Here is a 27,257-nt window from a genome sequence, read left to right as displayed (position 1 = left end):
GTGCCTGGCACACAGGTGTGACAGCCCAGTGACCCATCCTGCAGTGCAGCATTTACTCTGGCCCTGACAAAGAGAACACCAATGGCTCGGACAAGTTGGTGGGCCATGCTCCTGCAGTGATGAAGTCCTTCTGATAGGCCAGGAGAGGTGCTTTCCACCAGCATCCAGAGCAGCTGTAGTCACTGCATGGCTGAGCAGCGCACCATGTGGCAAGCGTCCGGGAAGCGGGCCGAGCCAGGAAGATCTCACGAGAACTGGCTTGCTGCCTGATGAGCTCATGCACTCATAAGCTGTTGGGCTTTGGGCCTAAAGAATCGCTAATTTGCTGGAATCTCAGTTGTGATTATTACAAAAACCGAGGATTGGCTTAAGCAAACGGATATTTACTCCCAACGTGCTAATACCCTCCTGATGCTGCCTAGTGAGGGAACCTCTCATGCACCAGAGTGAGCAGGGAAGGCAGCAGACTGCCCTAAGAATGGTGTGGGCAAAAAAGGACCGCACTGGGCTTCAGGGGTGTTTGCTCCTCTGGGAGCAAATATTAGCAGGTAGAGCCTCTACTGAGACTCTTTTTTTTTTCAACGTTTATTTATTTTTTGGGACAGAGAGAGACAGAGCATGAATGGGGGAGGGGCAGAGAGAGAGGGAGACACAGAATCGGAAACAGGCTCCAGGCTCTGAGCCATCAGCCCAGAGCCTGACACGGGGCTCAAACTCACGGACCGTGAGATCGTGACCTGGCTGAAGTCGGACGCTTAACCGACTGCGCCACCCAGGCGCCCCAAGAGACTCTTTAAAATAACATCCACAGCGGGGTTGCCTGGGTGGCTCAGTCAGTTAAGCATCCAACTCTTGATCTCGGCTCAAGTCATGATCTCAAGGTTCATGGGATTGAGTCCCATGTCGGGCTCTGGGCTGACAATGTAGAGCCTGCTTGGGATTCTCGCTCCTTCTGCCCCTCCCCCACTCCCCACTCTCTCTCCCAAAATAAGTAAATAAACATTAAAAAATATATAAAATAGGGGCGCCTGGGTGGCTCAGCTGGTTGAGCATCTGACTTTGGCTCAGGGCATGATCTCACAAGTTCGGACCTTGCGTCGGGCTCTGTGCTGACAGCTCAGAGCCTGGAGCCTGCTTTGGATTCTCTCTCTCTCTCTCTCTCTCTCTCTCTCTCTCTGCCCTCCCCCACTCACTCTCTGTCTCTCAAAAATAAATAAACATTAAAAAAACTTATAAATAAATAAATAAAACATGGGGTGCCTGGGTGGCTCAGTCAGTTGAGCATCTCACTTCGGCTCAGGTCATGATCTCACAGTTTGTGGGTTCGAGCCCCGCGTCAGGCTCTGTGCTGACAGCTTGCTCAGTCTGCAGCCTGCTTCGGATTGTGTCTCCCTTCTTCTTCTCTGCCCCTCCCCCACTGATGCTCTGTCTCTCAAAAATAAATAAATGTTAAAAAGAAATTATTTTTAAATAAAAAAATGAAAAGAAAAACAAAATAACATCCACAGCAACAACAGCCACAGCCAAGGAGCAGGACGCATGTAAGCACAGGGACTGTGACCAGGCCTCCCGCCCCAAGCCTCTCAGATATACACACAAGAACCCAGAACAGCCTGTCCTCTGAAAGGATGGAGAGAAAAAGCCAATATCAGCCCTGGGGGGTTGGGGGGGGGGGCGGCGGCACCGTGGCGATTCTGGACAAGCCCTTACCCCAGGGGTGATCATGAATGAACACCTAAGGAGCCCCGAGGAAGGCTGATGGTCGGGGGGTAGTGAAATAAGTCTAGAAACCGCCATGAGCCACCACGGTTCTGCAGTGCCTCCCTGCAACTCAGAGCTGGAGAGGCAGGGGCTCTGCACACTGAGGTGCCCTGGCTGGAGCTGTGACCCCCCTACTCACCAGGCCTGTGAAGCAAGGGCATGGGTAATGTTCCTGCCCAACCCTGAGAGAGATGCAAGTCTAGGAAACAGAGGATGGGCACATCACTGTAAATGAGAGTCCAGGGCCAAGTTTCTCTCTAATCCTTTCAAAGAGGGTAGGCACAAAGCTATTTAAAATCATCCTGAGGGGCGCCTGGGTGGCTCAGTCGGTTAAGCGTCCGACTTCGGCTCAGGTCATGATCTCACGGTCCTTGAGTTCGAGCCCCGCGTCGGGCTCTGTGCTGACAGCTCAGAGCCTGGAGCCTGCTTCGGATTCTGTGTCTCCCTCTCTCTCTGACCCTCCCCCATTCATGCTCTGTCTCTCTCTGTCTCAAAAATAAACAAACATTAAACAAAAATAAAAATTAAAAAAAAAATTAAAAAAAATAAAATAAAATCATCCTGAGTTTGAATACTAGGAAGCAACCGAGAACTTTGCACCAAGAAGCAAGTCAGATTAAAAGAAAACTAAATTCATTTCTTTTACACCAACAGGGTGAAAGAAAACAATGAAAATCTCTTAAAGAATGACTCTATCTCCTGGGCAGACAATGCCTCTGGGCAAAGCCCAGTCCACCTAAGCACATCCTGACTGCCTCCTGGCCAGCCGAATTCAGCACAGGCTCAAGCACCGCTGTGCACAGCCCAGAGACTAGCAGTGTGCCCTGATAAAGGGACGTGGGGAGCCCGTATGTGTGGAAGAGGTGGGGCAGTTCTGGCTTGGAGAGCACTCGGCTTCCATTGGCAGTGAACAGAGCTTCCTTCCAGGCCTGGCCATAGTCCCACCTTCTCCACGAAGCTGTCTATGGATAGCACATTCCTTATCTGGGACACTGTGGGCCAAGGGTCCAAATGAGCTGACGTACGGCTTTGTGTAACTGTGCACTGATGGCCAGGGGTGCTTCCTCCACATCCTAGAGGCCCACGTATAGGCTGGGCACTGTAGGACACCCCCAGGGTGCTGGCCTGTCCTGATGCTCAGAGAACCAGGTGGGTCTGCCGGTGCTCTGCAGGCAAAGGCTGCCAAGCCTGAAGGCAACGACGGCCCTCCCTTCTCTCACCTGCCTGCTGGAGCAGAGCCAGAGGGAGAGGGCAGGGCCAGGCAGAACTAGCTGGCTCCCTGCTTTGGCCACCTCCTGTAAGTTCTGCAGACTGGCCTGGGCTGGGGGTTTTCCTGGGCTCCTGGTCCTGAGGCGGGACAGGAGAGAGAAGGGAAGCTCTTCTGCACAAGAGACCCAGACTCAGGTGAAGAGCCAGACTTCCCACAGGGCTGGGCAGGATGGCCTTCCAGGGAAGCATGTACCTAAATGGGACTCCAGGGACTGCCCACAGGCCAGGTTCCTGATTTCCTTCAGGAGCTGCCTAGACATCAATAGGAAAGAAGACACGATAGTGGACAGGCTCTACAGGCTACCTCTGCTCTGCTTCAGAATGTTCTTTTGAAAGTCTGCCCACACAAAACCTGCTCACACTAATTAATATTTGTGGCAAAATTATAAATATTTCACTCTCCTACTGTTAATCACTGGAATGTTTCACATCTATGCCTCTGGGCCACCCCAGCCCCTTCCCCCGAGTCTTTAGAGGGATGTTCATCTGCCAGCCACTGCTGATGACACCCTCCACTTCTGAGGTGTGACCTGCAGAGCCAACTGCAAAGGAACGACAGCTGCGGATGCAGAAGGAAAGGGACCTGGCTTGGTGACAGAAAGGCTGTCCGTTCCAAGGAGTGTGAGAGCAGACTGTATTGCAAGAATTTGGAGTTTTTTGTTCAGGTTTGACTCAGTTCAAATCCCTTGAACATTCGTAGGATTTCCAGGCCAACCCAAAAGAGCTCTTTGCTTACAAGACACAAGCTTCCTGGTACATTTTCTCTACCTGCTCCAGCAGTTAGAACTAGAAATAGCTCACAACCACTTATTCCACCAGTTCAGTTCAATGAAAGTTTGAGGGGGGGGGCGCCTGGGTGGCGCAGTCGGTTAAGCGTCCGACTTCAGCCAGGTCACGATCTCGTGGTCTGTGAGTTCGAGCCCCGCGTCGGGCTCTGGGCTGATGGCTCAGAGCCTGGAGCCTGTTTCCGATTCTGTGTCTCCCTCTCTCTCTGCCCCTCCCCCGTTCATGCTCTGTCTCTCTCTGTCCCAAAAATAAAAATAAACATTGAAAAAAAAAATATATTAAAAAAAAAAAAGAAAGTTTGAGGGGAAAGATGTGGTTGTATCATCAAAATCTGCAGCAACTCTGACTAGCGAACCCTGAAAAGATCACAAATGTTCTGCCAACTAGAAACAACAGGTTTCTAAGAACAGTAAACTTGGGGGGAATCAATATTTTGAGCAATCTCTCAGCTGGACAAACCCTGCCCCAGTGGGTCCCTGATGACCACCAGGAAAGAACACATCCACCGGAAGCCAGGCTAGCTGTAAGGGAGGGACACCCTCTGGCAGGCCAAGGAGCCTGGACAGACGCCCAAGAGAAGAGACACCAGAAACACGAGGGCCCTTGAAAAGGAGGCAGACATACTGAGGCAACAGGCAGGCACAAGAGTATCACCATGGCCGTGCTCAGACAGCGGCGTCACCACTCTGGGCCTCTGAGGCTCATGCTCAGAGCTGGGAGAAGACTTGTCTTCACGTGCAGCTCTCACTGTGTAACCCTCACCATGCATCACTCTGTCACAAAGAGCCCCTGTGCCCCTATCTCGGACCCAGCTGGTTTCCCAAGCTCTCTCCCTGTAAGGTCTCTCTTCTGTCCACCTCAGTGACCTCAGTCCAAACGCTATAGGGCCCTCCAACCTCCATGTCTTTGCTCCCAATGTCCCTCACCTGAAATGGCCCTGCAGGCCTCTCTGGAGGACTACCTCCTCCAGGAAGTCCTCCCAACCCACCAGGCCCCACAGTTAGCTCATGGCACCTTCTCATGGCACCAACTGGTGCCCCAAGACACCACCTAGGGACACACAGATCCAACCAGGCAGCGGGAATCAGGGTGCCCGTGTTGGCTTTCCTCGTGGGCCTTCTTCCTGCCCAGCACATAGCAGGCACTCAACATATACCATGACCAGCTACGGCCTGGAGAGGTTTCTTAAAAGTTAAGAATGGAGAGGAGAACAAAGGTGACTGGCTCTGCCCTCTGACAGCCTCCCTCCCTGCCCCAACATCAGTCCCCACCTTGCAGGGCACACGCAGGACAACCTAAGTGCCACTAGGAGCCTCTCCCACATTGAAAACATCTGTTCACAGCATATAGCTTGCCTACCATGAGCTGACCTCTCCTTGACCCTGGGAAGGGAGGCTGGTGAGGACTGATGCCACATGCAGCCCCCTGCCCCAAGCCTGGACACCGTGGACTGCACACACAGGGCCCACCTCAGAGCATCTTGGCTACTGTACACAATGTACATTTTTACACATTTGTCCTTCTAAAGATAACTTGGTATCTTAGAGTCTGTTGCCTTTGTTACTTTTTTAAAGCCAGAAAGAACAGAACAATGGAAATACAGGACTGAGCCACCTGCCAGGCCAACGGGCAGTGGGAGGAGGCCACTGCTGCATCTGGCTAGAACTGAGAACATGGGCTGTGGGCAGAAGCCAAGCACATCAAACACACACTATCCAAATCACAGGACCAGCGATGTGGAGGAGCTCCTGGTCACAGGGGAAGCAGGGAGCCGGACTGAGGACTAAGCATGCGGTCTGCGCTGTCCCTTGAAGCGAGCCGTGACAGTGCAAGCAGAAAGACAAAGCCTGGAGAACAGAGTGTGGTCAGGGTTAGGGGCAGCACGGGCAATATTGGTGGAGGCAGTGTGGGTGAGCAGGCGAGGATGAGCACAGATGGCACACGACACAAACAGTGACAGTATGGTGGGTGAGGACGGATGGTCACATGGGAACTTGCACAGGGCACCCTGGGCTCCCACGTGGCCCATACCCTACAACCTGGGGCTCAGGGCAGGCTCTGTTCGTGCTGTAAGTGGGGCCAGATGGGCATCCTGCAACCATGAACACCGGCCTCCACAGCTCCCGCTCTTCTGACCCCCAGCTTGTGCTCTTTCCACCCTTCGTAGTAAACACTGACACACCCCTTGGGCCTTGGCTAAGCTTTGCCTCCTCAGGAAGGCCTCCTATCCACCAAAGCCAGGCCAGGTCTCTTTGGGGTGGTTTCAGTTGCACCCTGACACTCAGTTGATTCCCAGCTTCACACTTGCCTTCCCCAGAACCTGCAACAGGCACCAGAATTGTCCCATGCACCCAGCACAATGCTAATGGACACTAGATAGGCATGGCCATGGGCTGGCTGAAGAACCCCACAGAAGGCTCAGCCTCAGACTGACCACAGGGCAAGACCTCTGCTCTCTGAGGCCCTTTCTGGCTCCGAGATTCTTGGCTCCGAGATTCTCGGGTAACATGGAGCAGGGCAGGCAGACAGCAAGGGTCTTGGCAGTCCAAGAGAGCCACTATGTACACATCCCAAAGGCTGGCTGAGCTGGGCCAAGTTATGGACCAAGGTGTCCTGTAACAGCCCTGCTCCATAGGCCCTGCTACCGACAAACTTCCAACAAACAAAGCAGGGAAATGCACACAGATCCAGTATCCATCAGGTCAGCGAGCACAGGACCTTCCCAGTGTTAGCCTCCTCTGGCCTGGGGTGGAAGGAACCTTAGACCCCCCAATTCTCCCTCAGCTTCACCCCAGCTACCAGGCAGCCCTAGAAGAGTGTCCAATTGCCCTCAGCTTGGCTTCCTCCCAGGGAAACAGGACCAATCGCCAAGCAAGGCAGCTATAAGGGCGGGACCACAGGCACCTCTCCCAGGGCCCAGCCCAGAGCAAGCACACACTGATATGACACGGGGCACAGTTACTCACACACGTGTTCACACACTCCATGCTGGGGAAGGGTATAAAATTTGTTCAGAAATCTCATTATGCTACGTTTGAACATGAGTAAACAGCAATCATTGTGAGCCCCTTGAGGGTCACAATGTACTCCCTGCGACTCCTTTACCTTGTCAGGAAGCATCAACACTAAGGATTTCAGCACTGAGACAAATCCCAAAATGGACAGGAGAAATAAGGCAGGCTGGGAAGAGTGGTCAGGCAGGACTGCTTCATTCTCTCTCTCTCTCTCTCACCTTGGCCAGAGGGCCCCTCTTCAGGTCAGCTATGGGCACACTCTCAGCCACCCCAAGAAGGGCTAGCTTTCATATCTGACAATGATGGAGTCTCAGAGCAACTCAATGGCCAATCCCAGAGTACTTTTAGCCAGAGCTGTGGATAGGCTGCTGGAAGCTTCTAACCCTAGTGCAGGATGGCACAAGGGTGCAGATGGGACCAGTCAAGAGAGCAAAGAAGGTTTCTTCTAAGAAGCCATTATCAAATGTTGAGTTACCTACATAAAATCTGGAGCTATTTTTCTAAATCTCTTCTAAAAATTTACAGCAAATAAGAATTGACTCTAGCTGATTTTTGATTTTGAAGCTCAGGTATACAAAAGTAGAAGGGCAGCTCAAAGGTAGGGTATCCTAACCATACCTTAGGGAAGTCCTGATGCCTGGTTCCCTGTCTAGCTGATAACAAGTTAGCCTCTGACAGGCTCCAGGATACAGGAGACTTGGGCCCAGAAACCCAAAGGCCCAGCCCTGCTCAGAGGCTGCTGCTTCCAAGGACACTGCCTGTCCCTCTTCCAAAGCCACACAACTGGCCTGAGAGTGACAGGGTGCAAACTGAGGATGACAGGTCCCAGACGCGGGCTCCTCCTGCTATGCAGTGCTACATGGCCCTTGTGCCAGCTCTGATGACCTGGGGATGCCTGCGTCTAGGATGTGGTTACACTGTGCAAGCACCTTCCTTTAATACTCATGAGAAAAACGTTACTCCTGTTCACCAGGTGAAGAAACCGGCTCAGAGTCAAGTCCCTTACCCAAGGTGGCCACGCAAGGTAGCAGTGGGGCTGGGACTGAAATGCAGATCTCCCTGACTCCAACTTCCCTGTCTTACCTCGAGCGGGTCCCTGAACTGCTTCTCTTGGTCTGCACCAGGGCTAGAAGCACCCATCAGCATTCCTGTAGAAGGGCTCGGTTATGGCCTGGAGTGAGCACTAATGCCCTGTCCTCCCACAACAGGAGAGCCATGGCTGGTCTCAGGCTGAAGAGTTGTGTGGGAAGTGTGGGGCCACACGTTCTCCTCCCAGGGCTAGCAGGCCAGCCTGGCTGGGTCACAGGAGGCAGCAGAGGTGGGCAGTGCAGGCCTTGAGGCCACCAGCCTGACACCAGCAATCTGCTGCTTCTGCCAGAGCCAGGGCCTTTCCCTACGAGCTAGTGTAACAGCTGAATGGGCCACTTTAACATTCTAAGATAGGGCCCAAATATTTTCCTGTTGCAGACACTGCTTTCTTTCTGAAGTGAGGAGGGCAAGAGTTCTGAAAGCACCATGCAGCCGGGCCCGTGCAGAGCACAGTATGGCCAGTGCAGGGCTTCCTAGCACATTGGGCTGGGACTGGGCAAAGGTGGGCCATGGTTCCACATTGTTGACAGAAATCACTTTTAAAAAAGTATTCTTTTTTCAATCATTAAAAAAATGCACAACCACTGAAACTATATTTGAGCCTATCTGAATGGCTCCCTCTGCAAACTCCCAGAGCAAATAACCATTATGTTGGCATTCAAGCCATGTCACCCCAGTGCCTGTCCCCAGCACTCTGCTTCCCTGCAGCTCCATGTGCACATGTGCGCACCAACATGGGACAGCTGGGCAGCGGTGCCAGGCAGCATCATGGTCCCTTTCTGCCTCCTTTCCCCTTTGCTTCTGGGGTGTGCCCACACCAGGGGAGCTACCTGCAGCTCTGTGCACTCATAGGGCCAAGCACAGTTCCTGCTAGCCAAGCTCAGCTCGAACCTGCAATGCTGGGAGAGGTGCCGGCCACAGGCCTGTGGACAGCAATGAGAGGCGTTCCTCTCTCACAAAAGCTGGCATGATGCTAAATCTTCACAGGAGTACCTGGCAGAAACTAATTTGCAGAGCAAGGATTGATATCCAGTGTGTTTTCTCAATATTTTCAAGAGTAAAAGGTTGGGAACAGGGTAGTTTTCCTGTTGAACCCGAGTTAAGTAAGATGGGGAGGGACCTGGCTTCAGGACATGTGCAGGACTGAATCCGCCCTCTGGAGCACAGGGAGGTGATGGAGCCACGCAGCAGCAGGCATTCAGATGCGCTCAGATCAGCAACCTCTCTCTCCACACCCTCCCCGTACCCTTCTCACAGGCCAAGCAGAATCTAGGAGGGGGCACTGCCAGTCTCCTCTCCTCTCCTATCTCCAAATCCTGGCCCAGAGGGGGCGGTGGGGCGCTGCCCATCTTCCTTCAGCACTTCTCTAAACCTGCTCTCACGCTCTTCTCACCCACAACATCTTACACTCCAGGAACCCATGCGATGGGCAAGGGGTGTCCCATGCCCGGGGGAAGGTAGGGCAAGGCCCGCTTCCCCACAGCCTGACGCGATCAGCGGCGTGTGAGCGAGGGCCTGCTTGTCTGTTGGCATTGTCATTGCTTCCCCAGGGCTCCACCTTAACGCCCTCTCAATCCACCAATTTGGTTCATTCCAGCAAATACTTTATAACAGCTTATCACTGTAAAGGTGAGGAGAACATGAAAAAATCAAGCTACGAGGTCAGCATGCGAGCCTCCTAATGTTAGTAAGAAATGTGGTTCAAGGGTCGCCACCTGCCATATCCCGTGTGGGATGGCCTCGTACGCGGTCCCAGCGGACTCCACCACCCCGTCTGCACTCCCAGGGGTGACAGACTCAGCACCAGTCACAGTCCTCCCACGGCTATCAGAGGATGTGCTGTAATAAGGCAGGCACAATGCCAGTGCCACTGGACTGATTGCACGGAGGCCACTCCAAGCAGCCTGCAGACCCCAACAGCTAGTCCACGGTCTTTCCTGCCACATCCCCATTCCTGAGGTGGGAAGATGCAGGCTCATAGCTGTGAGATACCTTAGCCTTCCCTGCCCCTTACCAGCCCCCAGGTGGGCCAGCTGGCAGGTGGCGACCCTGAGCATGTTTTGGAAGCACAGAATCACCGTGAGGCCATGAGGTTAATGAACAGCCGCAACATTGCCCGTGTCACCCCAGACCCAGCACCCCCCCTCACCAAAACAAAGCGAATCATCACCCGAAGCACCCTCCCCCTTGATTGGCGTGCCGCCCTGGGCTGGCAGTAGGGAGAACAGGGACTGTACCGTCCGGCGTCGCCTGCTGGTGGGGTTTTTTACATTTGACGTAATCGTGGTCAATCGGAGTAGCTGTGTAAGGTGGGGATGTCAGACCTGGGCCAGAGGAGGAGGGGAGGGAGGCTCCGGGGCCCGGCAGTGTCCCAGCTGAAGAGTGGGAGTCCTCATCCACCAGGCAGGCCTTCTCTCTGTGGGAAGATGGTTGGGGTGCAGGTCAGAATCTCCACATCCCACTGGAATGGGACGTGTGCTGGTCTGAGACAATCCTTCCTGACTGCTGAACCCCACACCATCTTCACGGGCCTCCTCTGCCCTTCCTAGGGCCCACTGCTCCCACACACTTCAGGTGACCTGCTCCTCTGGCTGGTGTCTCTTCAGCTCCTGAAGAAACTGCCCCCATGGCATCCCCTTGGGCTCCAGCCCCGAAAGGCCACCGCCCAGCCATCTCAGGCCCCAGGGAGACTACAGGGGAGCTGACAAGCCCTTCCTCGGAAGCACCCACCCCACACCCTTCCACACCAAGTCAGCACCCTTCCATGTGATGCCTGAGGCTTGGTAGATTTAATTCTCGGTAAGATGCAGACAGAGAAAACACCTGGATTTACTGCAAGCTCTCATGTGTACGAGGATATCTACTGTTGAACAAAAAAGTCAGAAACACCTGAAATGTTCCATCGAAATAGCTATAGAAAACATGATACACCCATGCTATGGAATAACATGTAGCAGAGACTATGGGTAGCCACTAGAAAGAATGGAGTGAATGGGGTACCATCTCTATGGTTTTGGTCCCAGTCCCTTTCTCAGGGGAACGTAAACTCGAGAATAACACCTTCAGTAGTTTGTTTTTATAAAATAAAAGAAACCCTACAATTGTACATGTAAATGTAAGTGTATATAAATGCACAGCTAATTGTTTGAGAAAATACATGAATAATGGTTAATTCTGGGGAGGAAAGGAGATTTGTCAAATTTTAGCCTATATGTTCATATATTGCCAAAATTTTCCATAACTAGAATATATCCATGTATTATTTGTATAATTAAAAAAATTTTTGAAAAGAGTTATGATCAATAAAAGAGAACATCATTGTACCTTGGGGGCCCTTTGCGACTAAAAAATGCACATCTATAATTTCTAGGGCACACTGTATCCACCTGGGTGACCCGTCACATGCATGCCCATCTCTCCTATAAGACAATGGGCCTCAAGGTCAGAGCCTGGGCACAGGTCTCTCTGGCACTTGGCTGAGCCCTGCACAGTGCCCAGCCAGGCAGGGAGGGGCACAGAGATGAGGCAAGCTGAGCTGAAGCTCGGAGATGTAGACACCAGGGTAAAAGAAGTCTGGGCCACAATCAAGGGAAGGCCCAAGGGTCCTCTCCACCCAGTGAGGGGACCATACCAGGGCCCTAGCATCCTCATGCTCTCTGGAACTACAGGAAGAGTCCATGCCTCTGATGCCCTTTCCTGTTTCTTGGGAGAACAGGCAGCAGACAGGTCCTCACAAGGCCCCCACTCTTGGTATAGGCCCTGGAAAAGGACCCAGGAGTAAGAGTCTGCAACATGAAAACTGCTTTCCTACAGTGTTCTGCATAGGACAGAGCTGTGCCCCAGTGGTGATGGGGAGGAGCTGGCTTCTCCTTAGGGCCTGCCCATGAGGATGGGGTGGCCCCGGGCATGGCCCCAGCGTGAGGTGACATGGGATTGCACACTCAGCCTCTCTTTCTCAGATTCAACAGAAATACCTTAGTCCAGCAACCAGGAGTCTCCAGATGAGTTCCAGAGACTCAGTGAGCTCTGGTTTACTCAGCAGTAACCCCCCTAATGCCACCTTGCTGTAAATGAGCCATCAGGGTACACATGGGATAAGCTGCTAGGTGAAGAGGTGCTACTCACTTCTCTGAAGCTTTGGGCGTGTTCTTCTCCTCGCCCCTGGCAAAGGGTCCTTCTGCAGCCTCCTTCATGAAGTTGACCAGGACCTCTGCACTGACCCCAGAGTCGGGCTTCCCCAGGAGCTTCAAGATGGAAGCGTGGAGCCGGAAGTACACCTAGGAGAATCATACTTGGGTGTGAGCAGCCTTCCCAGTTGCTTAGGTCCGTTCCACAGGCCAATCAGCCACACTGGAAAAGGGCCACTGACCAAGGAGACAGGCCACCACACACTGCCTTTTTTCATTCGCTTTTAAACCAGCCAACCCATAACTCATTCAAAGCAAGCTCTGACAGTTAAAATGGACACAAACTCTCAGTATTCTAACTTAAATGTTTAGCCAGTGATGCAGGCAAGTGATGGTAAGATAATGAGAATAACAACCCTCACCTCTGCTCAGTGGGCATCTCCTCCCACCACAGCCCCTGCCACCCACTGTGTGCCCCTCTCCTGGCGCCCATACAAAGTGAGCCTCCACGCCTGTCTCCCACCACACTCCAGACTCCTGAGTGAGAACAGTTGATTTCTGAGGCGCAGAACAGTTGATTTCTGTCTGTGTGCCTGCACCTGGGCAAGCTGGGTGCTGTAGGCCTAGAGAAGCTTGCCCAGGAGGTACAGGGTGAGGGGAAGAAGGAACGCCGCATCATTCAGGGCCCTGTGCTTTTCTTCACTTCCTTAAGTTCTCACCACAATCCTCCACTTACAAATGTCTGAGGTAAGATGCCCAAATCCCCACAACCAGGAAAGGCCAGGGCCACATTAAACTCTGGTCCGCCCTGCCCTCTACTGCTCCCAAGTAAATGCCACATCAGACACAGACACCTCTACAGGTCACTTGGCCTGACTTTCGCATCCACCTGTGGGTGCAGTGTGCGCTCCCGCCTGTGGCACAGACTCCCACAGGTGGCACAAGGAGTGTTACGAAGGCTGGGAAACCCTGTGGCTGCAGGCCCTGATTAACCAGCCTCTCTCACGCAGAGGTGGTTCTCAAGAGAGGCTGCCAAGGACCATGCAGGTGAGATTGCCAGGGGGTATGGCCCAGGCAGCATTCTCAAGAGGGCATCCTGGACAGAGGGGCCCACACCCAGAGCCCCTCCACCGCTAGCCCGCCTGTGGCCCCAAGTAATTAACCCGAGCAACTCCATTTTTAGGCACAGAAAACCTCTGGGCACACACACATGCCCAGGTGGCCCTGCCGGAAGAGCACAAAGTATTCAATTGGCAAAGTTTAACCAAGTGGCAGGTTCAGTATTTTGAATCCGGGTTCAACAGCAGAGGTGAGTTTTCACCAAGGCAGGGTTAAAGTCTTAAGAGAAATGTCACTTTTAAAGTAAGATATCCACAGGTTGCAGCTGAATGCCTGTTCTCCTGAGAGCCGGCATGGTGTTCTGGGCCTCAGTTCCTTACCTGTTAAGTCCCTGGACCCCACGGGCACACCATCCTGCCTGCTCATTGGTTCTATCAGGCAGCAGCAGAAGCCAAAAGTCAAAGAAACACCGTGGAAGAAAAACACAGTTGTCGTTTTCCTGAGGGCTGGGATACCTCCTGCACACGGGTTGGGTGCTGCACGAGGGCCCTGGGTGCAGGGGATCTGGCCCCAACCGCCCTTCTCTTCTGCTGCTGAATAACTTAGGGCAAGTCACACTAGTCCTCTAGGTCTCAGCCTTCTCAGCCCGAGTGGAAAGCATGAAAGAGCTGTAGTGGGAAGGACGTGGGGCTTGGGGCTGGGAATGACGGCAACCAGGAAGCTGCTGAAGACGTGCTCAGTACGAAAGTGAACTACACTTTATCATGAACCCTATGAAGATGGTCCCTGAAAAGCTGCTGTCAACCACTCAGCAGGCATCATTTTTCAAAGGCAAATTTTTAAAAATGAGACTTTTCTGCTTGTTCACACAAGCAAATATTGGAAAGAGAATACTAACATGGTTGAGGGAAAACAGACATGCTAATTGATCAGTATAACCTTTCAGGGCCACAGGACACTGTGGATGCAACACTAAATGACCCTTGAAAATCCCCCGTAAGTGCTCCCTGATATGCATGCAAGAGCAGGCCCTGCCTGTACCCTGTTGAGGAAGAAGTGGAAGAGAAGTGCACCCTGCATTGGGCTCCACACTGACAGTGCGGGGCCTGCTTGGGATTCTCTCTCTCCCCCTCTCTCGCTCTGCCCTTCCCCTATGCACTCTCACTCTCCTGCTCTCTCTCTCTCTCTCAAAATAAATAAATAAACTTAAAAAAAAATGCCAGTTGCAAAACGGTATGAAAATGTTACTACGTATCTACATGTCAATAGGGGAAAAATCTAGAAAGATAAATACATGCCCAGACTGTTAATAGGGATTATTGGGTTAAGAGGATAGGATCACTGGGGACTTTAGCTTTTTATTTTAAACACTCCTGAATGTTTGACAGGCACCTGGGTGGCTCCGTTGGTTGAGTGTCCAACTTCAGCTAAGGTCATAATCTCATGATCATGGTTCATGAGCTTGAGCCCTATGTTGGGCTTTGTGTTGATGGCGTGGAACCTGCTTTGGATTTTCTGTCTCTCTCTCTCTCTCTCTCTCTCTCTTTCTCTGCCCCTCCCCAGCTCTCTCTCTCTCTCTCTCTCTAAAAAAATAAATATTAAAAAAATTTTTTTTTAATTTAAACACTTCCGAACGTTTGATTCTTATATATATTTTAACCATGAATGTGTGTTAATTTTATAATCAGAAAAAAAGTACATAAAGGCAGACAAGGCATAATAAACAAGCAGATTCTACCCCAAACTCCAAGAAGCTTCCTGGGCACATGGGACTGGCAGGCACTGGGCACGCAGCCTCAGAAAGGGCAAAGCTAAAGTGCTCTGGAAGCAGCAAGTCCTGGGCCAGACCAAGTATATCTGGATCCTCACCCGTGTGCTTAGTTTCCTCCCTACAAAATGTGCTGGCTGCAGCCTCCCAGCCTGCCTCACAGGACTGCCCTGAGCATCGGGGAGAGTGTGGAGTTGTGTGTTTCAGATATCGTAAAAGCAAATCTGAGCTGTAAACAACTGCTCTTCTCTTGAGGAGCAGCGCAAGACCCAAGTCTGGGGTCAAGAAAACAGGCTACTCCCTTGGCCCTGTCCTGCCAAGCTGGGTGCTCTGGGCATACCCTATGGCCTCGCCAGGGACAAGGGCACCTAGCCTTCTCCTGCCACCCTGCAGTGTGGATGCCCTGGGCACTGGGAGATGCTGTGCTGCACTGATGTCATCACTGAGTCAGGTTCTTGGAACCTACATGTGCTAAGGAAGAAAGATGATTTTCTTCTGGGAGATACAAATAAGACACTCCTCTCCCAGAAAGGATAGTAAGCACTCCTTAAAAGAGAGAGGAAAGGCCGCTTTAATTTAATTGCACACAAAGCTGCTGAACGCAGAGAAGTTTCCAGCGGGTTGCATGGGAGTCACTGGGACCTCATGCCCCATCCCCAGGGAGACAGAGAGACTGGCCCACCCCTGCCCTGCTTCCCTGCCCTCGGCCAGCACAGTGTCACCTCCAGGGCCTCCATGGCCAACTCAGGTGGGTTGTGGTAGTGGATCTTCTTGGGGTAGCGGGCAGCCTCTTCGTGCAAGTAGTGGCCAGCCTGTCTGTAGTGCAGCAGGTAAACAGCGGGAGGCTGCTGCTGCTTCTCGGCGACCTTGCCCAGCATGTAGTGGATGAGCCACTCTTCCTCATCACCGTCGCCCTCACAGCGGGCCGCCGACGTGAAACAGTGCCTGGCTGTCTCCAGCATGCTGTCGCGCCGGCCCTCCATCTGGAATGAGACCACGAGATGAGGCTGGGCTTAGCCCACGGTCTGAACCTGCACAAGATCATGCCTTATCCCATAGGGAAGCCCTGCTGCCTTCCTTGCGAAATTTATCATCCTGTCAACGACCCTGAGACACAGAAGTGTTATCACCATTTCATAGCTGAGGACAGTGCGGAGAGGCCTAGGGACGCCCCCTGCCCCCCACACCAAAGTACACATCAAGTAAGGCACAGAGCTGGACTGAAACCAGGTCACCTCATGTCAACTCCAGTGTCCTTTCTTTTATTTCCCCCCAGCCCACCCTGAAGGACACAGTTTAGGAGATTATGAAGTACCTACTGACCCCCTTCTCAAGGTCCCAACTACAACCCTCACTGTGGTTGCAGTGAGGGCCTGTGCCTGGGAAGGGGAGACAGCATCAGGCTGGGGCTGCCAGGAAAGCCAGGCCAACAGCGGCCGAGAACACCGAGAGCCAGTGCCAGTGTTCTGAGATGAGCCCCCTCACCTACACGCGGTGAGCACTTTTCTCACCTGCTCACTAGGGTGGGCAAGTAGAGCTAGACACGATGTACACCCCCAACACCTAGCAACACAGCACTGAAGAGGATGTGCACCCCTGGGGTACCATGGGACTTCCCACCCTGTCCTCTGCACCCTTCCGGAAGGACCTTACAAAAGGGTAGATTCCTAAGCCCCACCCAAGACCCACTGCCTTGGAGCTGTGCCTCCAGCCACCCTCTCACACACCAAAAGGTGGAAACAGCTAGGACAGAAGATCAACCTCTAAGATGCTTTCCAATTTTTTCTAGTCCCTGTATTAGGGCTATGGGCCAGCACCTAGGTGTCACTGACGTGAGATGTCAGCCATCAAGTATGTGCATCCCTTCATCCCAGAACTCCTGGGCTAGGAGCTGGAAGAAACCCTGACTGTGTGGGGCCACAGGGGCAGCTGTTCCCAGCACCGCAGCTCTCTAGGCCCTCATCTCCATGGCTCTCGCTCAGAGGCAGGGAGGCTGCGACCTCTTCTAGTCTCATCTCGGGGACCAGAGAGGCCCCGGACCAGGGAGAGGCTGCAGGCACCAGGCTCTGCCTGCAGCCTGTGAGAGCAGTACCCATGTCCCACTGCAGCAATAGCCCTGGGGCCAACACAAAGCAGCCTGGTGCTACCCCAGTGGTCTGCAAAACACTTCCTGGGAAAGAAAATTACCACCTAGGGATGCCTGGGTGCCTCAGTTGGTTAAGTGTTCAACTCTTGGTTTTGGCTCAGGTCACGATCTCACAGTTCATGAGTTTGAGCCCCATATAAGGCTTTGTGTTGACAGCGTGGAGCCTGCTTGGGACTCTTTTCTCCTCCTCTCTCTCTCTGCCCTTCCCCAGCTTGCTCTGTCTCTCTCAAAATAAATAAATAAGCTTAAAAAAAAAAAAAAGAAAAGAAAGAAAAAAGAAAAGAATCATGAGACCATCAACGGGGGGGCACCTGGGTGGCTCAGTCAGTTGAGCATCTGACTCTTGATTTCGGCTCAGGCCATGATCCCAGGTCATGAGATCAAGCCCCGCATAGGGCTCCACACTGAGCATGGAGTCTGCTTAAGATTCATTCTCTCTCTCTCTCTCTCTCTCCCTCTGCCTCTCTCCCATGCTAGCACCCTTTCTCTCTAAAAATAAATAAATAAAATGAAAAAGAAAAGAGACCATCAATGAGTGAGATATGATAGAAAGAACCACAGTGTAGGACCAGAACACAGCACAAGCCAAGTGGCTCCATCATACCCCTCCAAAATTAGATTCTGTAGCAGATCTAAGTATAAGGCAAACACTTCAGTGGAGTCTTGTTATGACTGCCCTGTAACTACGTGGCCTTAACCAAGTCACTAGCCTTCTGCCCACCCAGCTCTGCCACTGAAGGTCATACAGCCACCTACTGAGACAGGAAGGGCAACTGTGAAGAGCCCCATCTAAATTGACACCTAGCACCACATAGATCCCCACCAAGAGGCCAACACCCTCCCTACCCCACATAAAGCACATGCTACCAGAGTTCCTGTCTTTTGTAGCTGTGCCAGTCAGAACATTTCAGACAGAACAGGAGGGATGGCCACTGAGGATCCAGCATGTTCCAGAGCTCTGCCAGACATCCTCACACCTCCTCTCCATCCAAGAGCGAGACGTGCACCCTCTGCTGTGGCACCTCATTCACCCCATGGCCAGGGTCTCTGGCCCAGGGCCAGCCCATAAGAGGGACTAAGGAGATATCAGTTCATACGATACTGCCATACACGAGGAATGGTCAGCCCAATTACAACCAAAACCACAGCAGAAACATCAAGTTCCTCCCTCAGGACACACAGAAGGTTCTGGCTCCAAAGCCACTGCCCTTGCCTGAGAATGGACAATAAGGGAAAGCATTGGTTTTCCTAAAACAGACACCTTTGGCAAGTTTGCAGGCAGAAGCTGAAGAACACAGCAGCTTATATAGCTATTAACACATGCCCTACAGCTCATCTGATCAGACACAAGAAACCCAAACATAGCTCTAGCAACCAAGGAAGGGACTGTGTCCCCATGACATACTTCATAGTAGGAAACTGCCTTGCCAGCGATGGAAAAAAAACAGGAGGCATAGGGCAGCGCTGCGAGGCAGTGTTCACCCTGGACAACAATGCAAAACCTCCTTCCTTCCCTGTCTGCTGAGACACCTGCATGCCTAGTGGATTTCCATCTCTCCTGCCACCACCTTACATTCTGGGAAGATGGCCTGGCAGCCCAGTTTCAGGCCCTGCGATACCTGGGCCAATGGCTTCGACTGGATCCGAATGGAGTTCAACCACAGAGTTTGTGAGCTATGCAGGAGAAAGAACAAGCAAAGGAAAGAGGTGTGCAGGGAGTCAACCTGTGTCTCCTGTCTGTCGCCCACTCTCTGCCCTTCCCCTTCCTAGGGGAGCCACAAGTTCCCTCCTCTAGGGGAGTTCTACAAATGAAACCCTCAAGTGCCAATGGCAGAAAAGGAATTCTGACTTCTCCTCATATTTACTTCCTGGAAAACCTCTATTCTGCTAAATCCCACTGGGCATCACTGATGGAGGATTAGAGACAGAATCTCAAGGTCCGTGCTCCACCCACCCCAGTGAGTCCCAGTAGAGGATAATAGTCGGTGCTCCTTGTACTGCCAGGATCCATTTCCCAGCCTGCTCAGCCCTGCGGCCACTGCAGTAATAACAGAAGGGAGGGAGGGGCCCTTGCGCAGGGCAGTCACCAAGAAATAGGGCTGCATGGCATGGGAAGAGCTCACATGGTGCTGAGTGAAAAGGAAGCTCGATGCCATACACAGCATGACAGCATTTAGGCTAGAGGAAAGAACAGATAAATCATGGCATTCTTTCTAGGAGTACATGTATACATAAATAACCGTATTTTTTTTTTTTTTTAAGTCTGGAAAGATAAACTGTAGGTTGCTCTGAAGCAGGAGTGAAATGAGGGGGTGGGACAAAAAGGTTTTAGCTTTGTCTTTACTGTTCCCAATTGTTTTAAAGAAGGTGTTTCTTCGTATAATTGAAGAGGGGTTTCTATAAGTGTTAAACAAGGGTCATGCTGCTCTTCTCTCCCCCGTTTTCTTCCAGGGTTTGGCCCAGTCACAGAACCCGACACCTGTCTCTGGTCAGCTGGTTAGCAGGGTCCCTCATGGCCACGCTGCCCTTCCCTCCACCTGTGTCCTCTGCCACTGGTGCCAGGCCTATCCCCTGGATGCTGCATGTAAACCACCCAGGGACCCTGTTAAAGTGCAGCTTTTGACTATGAGTCCCTGATGCAGCCTTTTAACAGCTCCCCACCCCCTCCAACCCTCCTGAAAGAGGTTCTGATGCCCAGTCAGGTGTGGAAGCTACTGTCCTTGCTGACCTACTTGAGCAGAGAAAGAGAGGGAAAAACCTTAGGGCCAAGGTGCCCAGAGTCTGGAACCCTGAGACAACTGTCCTGGGCTCAGGGGGCAGTGACACCCAGAGCTCATGGGAAGAAGGTGAGGTCACTGGCATTCCTAAACAGTAGCCCCAGATGGTGCTTCCAGCTTACCCTCGTCAAGTGTGGGTGCTGTGCAGAGACTGGGAAATGTGTGGAAACAGAAGGGTAGCCTTTTTAAGGCTTTCCCAAAGTGTATCGCACAGCACACCGATGTCCAGCAGGACTTTGTGTGAGAAATCCGAGGCCCCCATGGCTGTCGACACAGGGTGACAACAGTCATCACAGCAGGGGAACATTCAGATGAGCCTGTGCTCTTATAGCACATCCACCCAGCATTTTCACTAAGGTCCATCCCTGCCAGCTCACTTCATTAGTTTTGTAGTCTGTCTCTTGCTGATTTTCACATCAAGTCTGATGGTATAATGCACACCTATTGCAAAGTTAAACTGCAAATTCTGCAAAAGAGGTGGGACTTTGCAAAAGATGCGGGATTTCATGAAGCTGATGAAAGTAATGTGGGCAAAGCCTTTGCACATGAGCACCAGGCACAATTAACATGGATGACAACTGCCCAAAGGGAGGACTGCTGGTCAAGGAAGAGACCGCAACACACACTTCTAAGGCACAAAGATGTCAGAGAATCCTGGGAGAGGGAAATAGCTCTCAAGTATTTCTGCAAAAGTAGCTGTCGAAATTTAGGCTGCCAAGGTGAAGGAGCGTCATAGCGTGCTATCATAAACTATTAGAAAATTAAGCTCCCCTCAAACCAACCAAACTCAATCATTCTTGGTTCGTTTGAAGAATTAATACATCCTTGTGATCACCAAAGCCCTAGTAACATAAGACTTAGGAGTTATTTTCATTATTATTTAATTACTAAGATAAAGTCCCAATCACACCTTTACCAGGGTAACTGAGCCCCACCGTAAGTGGATTCACATTGTGACCCTTTGCTAGTGCTGACAGCAGCCCCTCCCCTTCTTCTCTGTGCTGTTGGGTAGGGATGTCACCCACATACAAAAGGGGTGACATTTATGTCATTATTACATTCTCATTTATGCTTTTTAAGTTTACTTATTTATTTTGAGAGAGAGAGGGAGAGAGAGAATAACCAGGGGAGGGACAGAGAGAGAGGGGGACAGAGGATCCGAAGCAGGCTCTGAGCTGACAGCAGACAGCCCAATGCAGGGCTTGAACTCACAAACTATGAGATCATGACCTGAGCTGAAGTCGGATGCTCAACCAATTGAGCCACCCAGGCACCCTTCATTTATGCTTTTCCATACCAATTGAATTTTTAACACCAAGGACACCTCACTTTCATATAAAATCAGTAAAAGCAACAAAGAGCTGTTACCTCTTTGCAGTACAAGGCTAGGACTTCCCCTACTTAGCACAATGCTAGGAGGCCAGGGTCACTGTGAGGCCAAGCATTCTGGGAGCCTGCCACTGAAGAGTGGCAGGTGTCGGAATGGGGGGCTGGGTATGACATCAGAGGTCCACTCTCGAGGACACAGAGGCTATCAGAGGACAGCAGTGGCACAGCTGTAGCTGAAAGCCTCAGTTGAAAACCTTCTCTCACTGGGTTCCCTCAACAACCCAATGGCAGCATGAAGAAGGTCATCATCTCATTTGGGTTTTGACCACATTTGATCACTAGAAGAAACAGGCCCCTTCCGCACTCTGCTCTCCTAGGAAACCCTTCTGGATTGTCATCTTACTGCCACACCAGCCTCAAAAATGTCATGTGGCTCCTTCATTTCCAATTCAAGGAGCCAAGGCCCACAGGCCAGACACCCAGCAACCTGCACTAGGGGAGTCCCCTACCAAGATGGACTTCAAAATTCCCAAGAAGTTCCTTTGAAGGGAACAAGGAAGGGGCGCGTTGGTAGCTCAGTCAGTTAAGGTCTGACTCGAACTCAGCTCAGGTCTTGATCTCAGGACCCCACACGGGGCTCCACACTGGGCATGAAGCCTACTTAAAGAATAAATAAAATGAAGTAAAATAAAACATGAAGGGAACCGGAAATAGACAGCTACTTCTGGTGGCCAACACCCCTTCCCTGCCTCTCAACTGCTGGAAAACTGATGGCTGACCAGCCAGATCATAAGAACTTGGCCTTGAATTCACCAATGCCAGACTGGGTGTCTAAAGACCAGGGACTAAGCTGTCACTGACCACAGTATGGCTTCAGTTTCACGAGAAGGATCATCCATGAGCTCCCAGCATGGTTGTGAGGACAAGTGCAAAAAACAGACAGGACAGAACTTGGCCACCTGAGGGCACTTGGGTGGGATGGCAGCCCTTCTGCAGAGCCCCTCCTCACCTGCTGTACGAGCTCAGGGGGCAGCTCAGCTCTCCACTGCTTCAGCTGGCGCGAGGCAAAGGAGTGCAAGGCATAGGACATGGTGCCATACTCGATCCACAGGGACAGGTTGGAGCTGTCGATCTCCAGGGCCCGCCGGAAACAGTTCAGGACAGGTGTGGCGTGCTTCCAGATGGGACCATCACTCTTCAGCTCATTGGAGTTCAGTTTGTCCTGAATGCGACTGGCCCGGGCCAGGGCCATGCCTGCCCAGGAATCAAACCTGCAGTCATGACAAAAGCACCAGTAAACACACAGCTGCCCTTACAGCACTGCAGACATGGTAGCCTGGGCAAGGCACCCAGGCCCCAGGGGAGTGGTCCCAGGCCATGACCCAGAGCCCAGCTCCACCACTCATGGACTCCATGTTTCTAAGCTATGAAATATGGCTAAGAAAACCCATATCAAGAAAGCTGAGCTGCTGGGACACCACAAGACATGTATTTTAGGTCATTCAGCATCCCGCAGGTACTCAGTAAGTGCTCTAAGAGAATCCCCATGGACTCGAGCCCAAATTATGCTAACATGGTGAGCTCTTGGACTCTGCTCCCCTTTGCTTCCCTGCTTAGAGGGGTTACCCAAAGAATGTCTCTGATGGAAAGGAAAAGGGGTGCTTTACAAGGCATGGCCCATCCAAGGTGACAGGGAGGCTCTCATCCAGCTGCCACCTCACCTAACCCCGCACTGGTAGCACCTGCCATCAACACACTCACTGACCAAAAGCAAGGAGCAGCCAAGACCCTGAAAACACTGCCATGTAGTTGCTACATGGTCCTTCCTCTGGGACCTTGACCACATCCTGCCCTGTCCACCTCAGTTCCCAGAAGCAATATGGAGAGCAAGGGGACCACAGGATGGCTGAGAGCCTACAGTTCTGAGATCACCTGAAAGAAAGTGGTGGGGAAAATGTAAAAGGCTGTGATGACGACGAAGGCCAAGACAACTTCTGGGCACTTGGGAGAGTGGAATTTCCTGAGTGCAAGTACAGACAACAGAATAGACAGCAATCACATAACAGATGCTACCTTCCACAGGCTGACAATTCTTGACCTACTGCTGTACTAACTTTAAAACTGGATGGGGCGCCTGGGTGGCGCAGTCGGTTAAGCGTCCGACTTCAGCCAGGTCACGATCTCACGGTCCGTGAGTTCGAGCCCCGCGTCGGGCTCTGGGCTGATGGCTCAGAGCCTGGAGCCTGTTTCCGATTCTGTGTCTCCCTCTCTCTCTCTGCCCCTCCCCTGTTCATGCTCTGTCTCTCTCTGTCCCAAAAATAAATAAACGTTGAAAAATTAAAAAAAAAAAAAAAACTGGCCAATTAGCTTTCTGGACTATTTTTGACAGTCCTCCAGGTGTGGTAAGGGCAGAGCAGACCTGCGAAGCTCATACGTGCTTCTGCCGTACTCCAGGCACCCAAAGATGAAAAAGTATGAGCAAAGGAGCAGTAAAGAGGCCTGAAGCCTTAAGTGATGATGGGGGATAGCAAAAATGAAGCCTCCAGCCCCTGTGTGGAGGCCCTGGGTGTACCCTTTCCTCCTCAGGGCCTGGGATCCGGGGCTCTGCTCAAGTCACCCTGGGGGCGGAAGCATAGGGGTAGGTGTCAAGCTCCCCTCCAGATGGTGGGGAACCCTGTCAGGGACTTACCACCAGGGCCAGATCCTTCCACACTGAGGGTTTCCCCTCTTAATTCCTCCCAGAATGCCTTCGGCAACCCCCTTTGCCCTTGCCTTGAGGGAAGGGACCAAATCACGGTGTGTGCCCATATACCTGCATGAGTACCAAAATGGAAACCACTAACCACAAATAGAAGTGACCAAGAACACAGACACCTCATCACAAAAATAAAAAATGCTTCTCTGTGTGTCACCAAAAACCAAGTCCTGACACGGGTTCTTGATTCTAGCAGAGCAGCACACAACCCACACTCGGGGAGTGCTGACCCACAAGGACAGCAGGGAGCCCAAGGGCCAGCGATGCCACGAACTCAGGAGGAAGAAGCATCCAGAGCCTGTGCGCTGGGCTGATACTCACGTAGGGCAGGCCTGCTCCCAGCACTGGGCTCAGAGTTGTTTGGCAGAGGGATGAGCTGTATTGGGACCTATTCCCATCTTGCCCCAGAGAATGCCACTCTATGAAACCCCTGGCCAAGGTGGCCCAATCCCAGCTGAGCAAGAGCAGATGGAACGGTGGATGGGTCAAGAAAAGCTGTCGCCAGCATTCTCGCAGACTTGCTCTTCCTGCAGGGACCACCAACAAACACTGTGGCCGGGACACACCACCACACACCCAGCTGTCTGCCATGGGCTTCACCTGTGTCTAGCAGGCTCTGAAAATGTAAAGAAAAGGCCAGCATCCAAACTTCCATCTTAGCCAGCACAGAAGATGACACTGAGCCCAAGTCTTCCCTGACACCTGCTCGTGAGGGCCAGAATGAAGGAGGGTCAGGACTAGGCCACCAAGTTCCTCCTGGCCCTGGGGCCAGTCCTCACAGGGCACCCCACCTCTACGGCACGGCTGCCAGCAGGCCAAGCCTGACAGATTGACACCCTCTGAACCGGTGCATGTACAAGTTGGAAGGAGACCCAAATGAGCTGTCACGAACCTTGTCTTGTAACCCAAAGGGCTGCTGGGTGAGAGGTGTCACGCCAGGCTCTCACCTCTCCACAGGCAGGCTGGTCTTATCACCCTCACTTTTCAGACATGGAGGCAGCAGTGCAAAGGAGGTGACTCCTCACTGCCTAGAGCAGGAGCACTCAGCCAGCCTGAGCATGGATCTCCCCTACCAAACTGGTCCACAGTGACCCCAGAGAGGACATCCAGGGCCACCAATACATGGCTCCCTGCCTGAAGGAAATCATACGCTGAGCAACAAGGGGGCTGGGAGAACCTTTCCCACAAGCTACAGAAGTTGTGTAAAATGGTTTCTCTACTCAGATCCCAGCCCCTCTCCCCCGGGCCAGGTGGGTCCTGACAAGATGGAGCTCTGCATTTTCCCCTGAGGATGGGCAGCCTCTGCGGCCTGGCCCCTGAGTACTTTACCTACAGACACTACTCTGGACCTTCAGATACAAAGCTTATCTCGACCCAAGGCTTACCTCCTAGGTGTGGAGGCCATGAGAAAATGTTCCCTCTCAATCAAATGAATCAGACTTGATGAGCTTAGCAGAGCCCTTTCAGGATGAACAGGCCAACCATTACAATTTAAGAAAAAGCCACCCGGGCTCAGCAGGAAGAAAGCATGAGCCTCACATACAATAGGCTCTCCTACTTTTACTGTCATGACAATTGCTACTGCCAACACTTGCATCAGAGCAAGGAAAGAGAACTCCTAGCTTAAGTATTTCTATTACCTTCCCCTTTCCCCAAAATAAGGTAACAACCATTAGCTAAAGACACATAGTACACATCAGCCCACTTCCCAGGGCCAGGAGCCAGGAAAGGAGGCAGCACTCAACCAGGAGGATGGAACCAGATGGCACCCCGTTGCCCTGCTGGCCTGGATCCAGATGGAAACCTCATACCTTCTCTGAGGCCAGTGCTCATCCCAGGTATCTTCTGGAAGGAAGCCTTCTCCACTGCTCCTCTTTTTATGAAGAACCTGTGTCTTGCCTTTCCTAATAACTGCAGAGTGCTAACCATACTTTCTCATTCCTTTTCCCCTAATCTCTTTGCTATGGCAGGGAAACCCCAACCTGGCCCAGGAAAGGGTTTGCTGAGCTGGGGTCACCCCAACCCTCCCTGCTTGGCCGTATGCCCAGGTCACTGACCTGTTGGGGCAGATGCAGATGTCATGCATGTAGAACTTGATAGCCTTAGACTGCTCCTTGTTTTTGAAATGGTAATCAGCCAGGAGGTAGTAGAGCTCATTCACCACCGGAGGGGAGGGGTCGGCCCCTTCTGGAAGGCAGGGCACCTGGCAGGTGAGGGAGCAGGATAAGGGGAGATGGAGTCAGGGTCTCAGATGTGACCAGTAACGCTGCAAACCCAGGACCATTCACATTAGCACAGGACAGACACTAGGCTTCTCATGGACCTGACTTCTGGTATAGAGCAAGGAAAGCAGACAAGGTGCAGAAGCAGCAGTGCCGGAGGGAAAAATGATGGGACACAGCTCCACCATGCTCAGTTCCTACCTCGGCCGAGGTGCCCTCAATGTAGGCAGAGACTTTGTCCAGGTTCAGGGCCGGCCTTTCTGTGCGGGGCACAATGGTGGCGATCCTCTTCAGAAGGTTGGCCAAGTCAGCAGACACAGTGCTGGTCTTGTAGCTGTCAAATTCAGGAAGGGTCTTGGGCTTAAAATACTCAAACATAAACAGAGCGTCCTCCCATATAAGGTCCACCTTGAGAAAAGACAGAAAGCAGATCATAGTACAGTCAGGGTAAAGCAGAAAGGGAAAGGTTCTTCCATGGAAATAATGCAGACAAGGTTACAATATGTTAGAGTGTAGAAAAAGTCCCATATACTTTTAAAAATCTGCATACTCACTCTAATTCCCAAACCCAAATGTCTGAAGAGCAGAAAAATGAACTGGCATAAGCCCGGCCTTTACAAAGACAAATGTTGGAAACTGAGGGCCACACTCTGTTGAGTCCACATGGCTGAGCCAGAGGGTAGGTTCAATCACGAGTGGGCACTGTGGCCAGGCCACTGACCCTCTCCTTAAGCCTCAGCTGCCCCACTGCTTGCTCTGGACCAGGGTGGGTCTGCATTCTACATGGGACCACAGTGGGGGCCCTGCCCAAGGAGCTTATATTCAGGGAATGGAATTGGTAAGAATAAATGACAGTACTGACAAGCCATGACTGCTTGAAACCCAAACAACAAAAACAAATGAAAACCTCTAAGGAATTATTCATATTATCCGACTGGAAAAGGAAATCCTTTGAAAATTGCCATGCTGCACTTTTGAATGATTGGTCAACATTTACGAAGCTCGTTTTTGCAAGGAAAACCCTTTTCCTATGATCAGACTACATCTGACCATGCTCTCATTCTCCTGGTGCAACTAACCACAAGAGGTGTGTGTCTGATGTCCTCCAGGAGTGCTCATGCCCCTGCTTCTCTGAGCCCCACTCCCCTGGGCAGG

General features: G+C 52.0%; 1 protein-coding gene across 8 annotated transcripts in view; it reads right to left on the bottom strand.

The window, feature by feature from the left end:
• The window catches only part of CABIN1 (calcineurin binding protein 1), a 155,702-nt gene that overhangs the window by 71,994 nt on the left and 56,451 nt on the right, over nucleotides 1-27,257 (bottom strand). For all 8 annotated transcript variants that reach the window (XM_086681950.1, XM_086681957.1, XM_086681956.1 and 5 more), the window contains 6 exons: nucleotides 26,304-26,510; nucleotides 25,938-26,083; nucleotides 22,135-22,396; nucleotides 15,596-15,856; nucleotides 12,045-12,196; nucleotides 10,157-10,335 (listed from right to left, as the gene is read on the bottom strand). In XM_086681950.1, the coding sequence (XP_086538076.1) occupies nucleotides 10,157-10,335; nucleotides 12,045-12,196; nucleotides 15,596-15,856; nucleotides 22,135-22,396; nucleotides 25,938-26,083; nucleotides 26,304-26,510 (1,207 nt within the window). The remainder of the gene's footprint in view (nucleotides 1-10,156; nucleotides 10,336-12,044; nucleotides 12,197-15,595; nucleotides 15,857-22,134; nucleotides 22,397-25,937; nucleotides 26,084-26,303; nucleotides 26,511-27,257) is intronic.

The sequence above is a fragment of the Puma concolor genome, chromosome D3 (assembly GCF_028749965.1).
Source record: "Puma concolor isolate L17-30 chromosome D3, mPumCon1.1.hap2, whole genome shotgun sequence".
NCBI lineage: Eukaryota > Metazoa > Chordata > Mammalia > Carnivora > Felidae > Puma > Puma concolor.
This window is presented reverse-complemented; position numbering and strand designations above follow the sequence as displayed.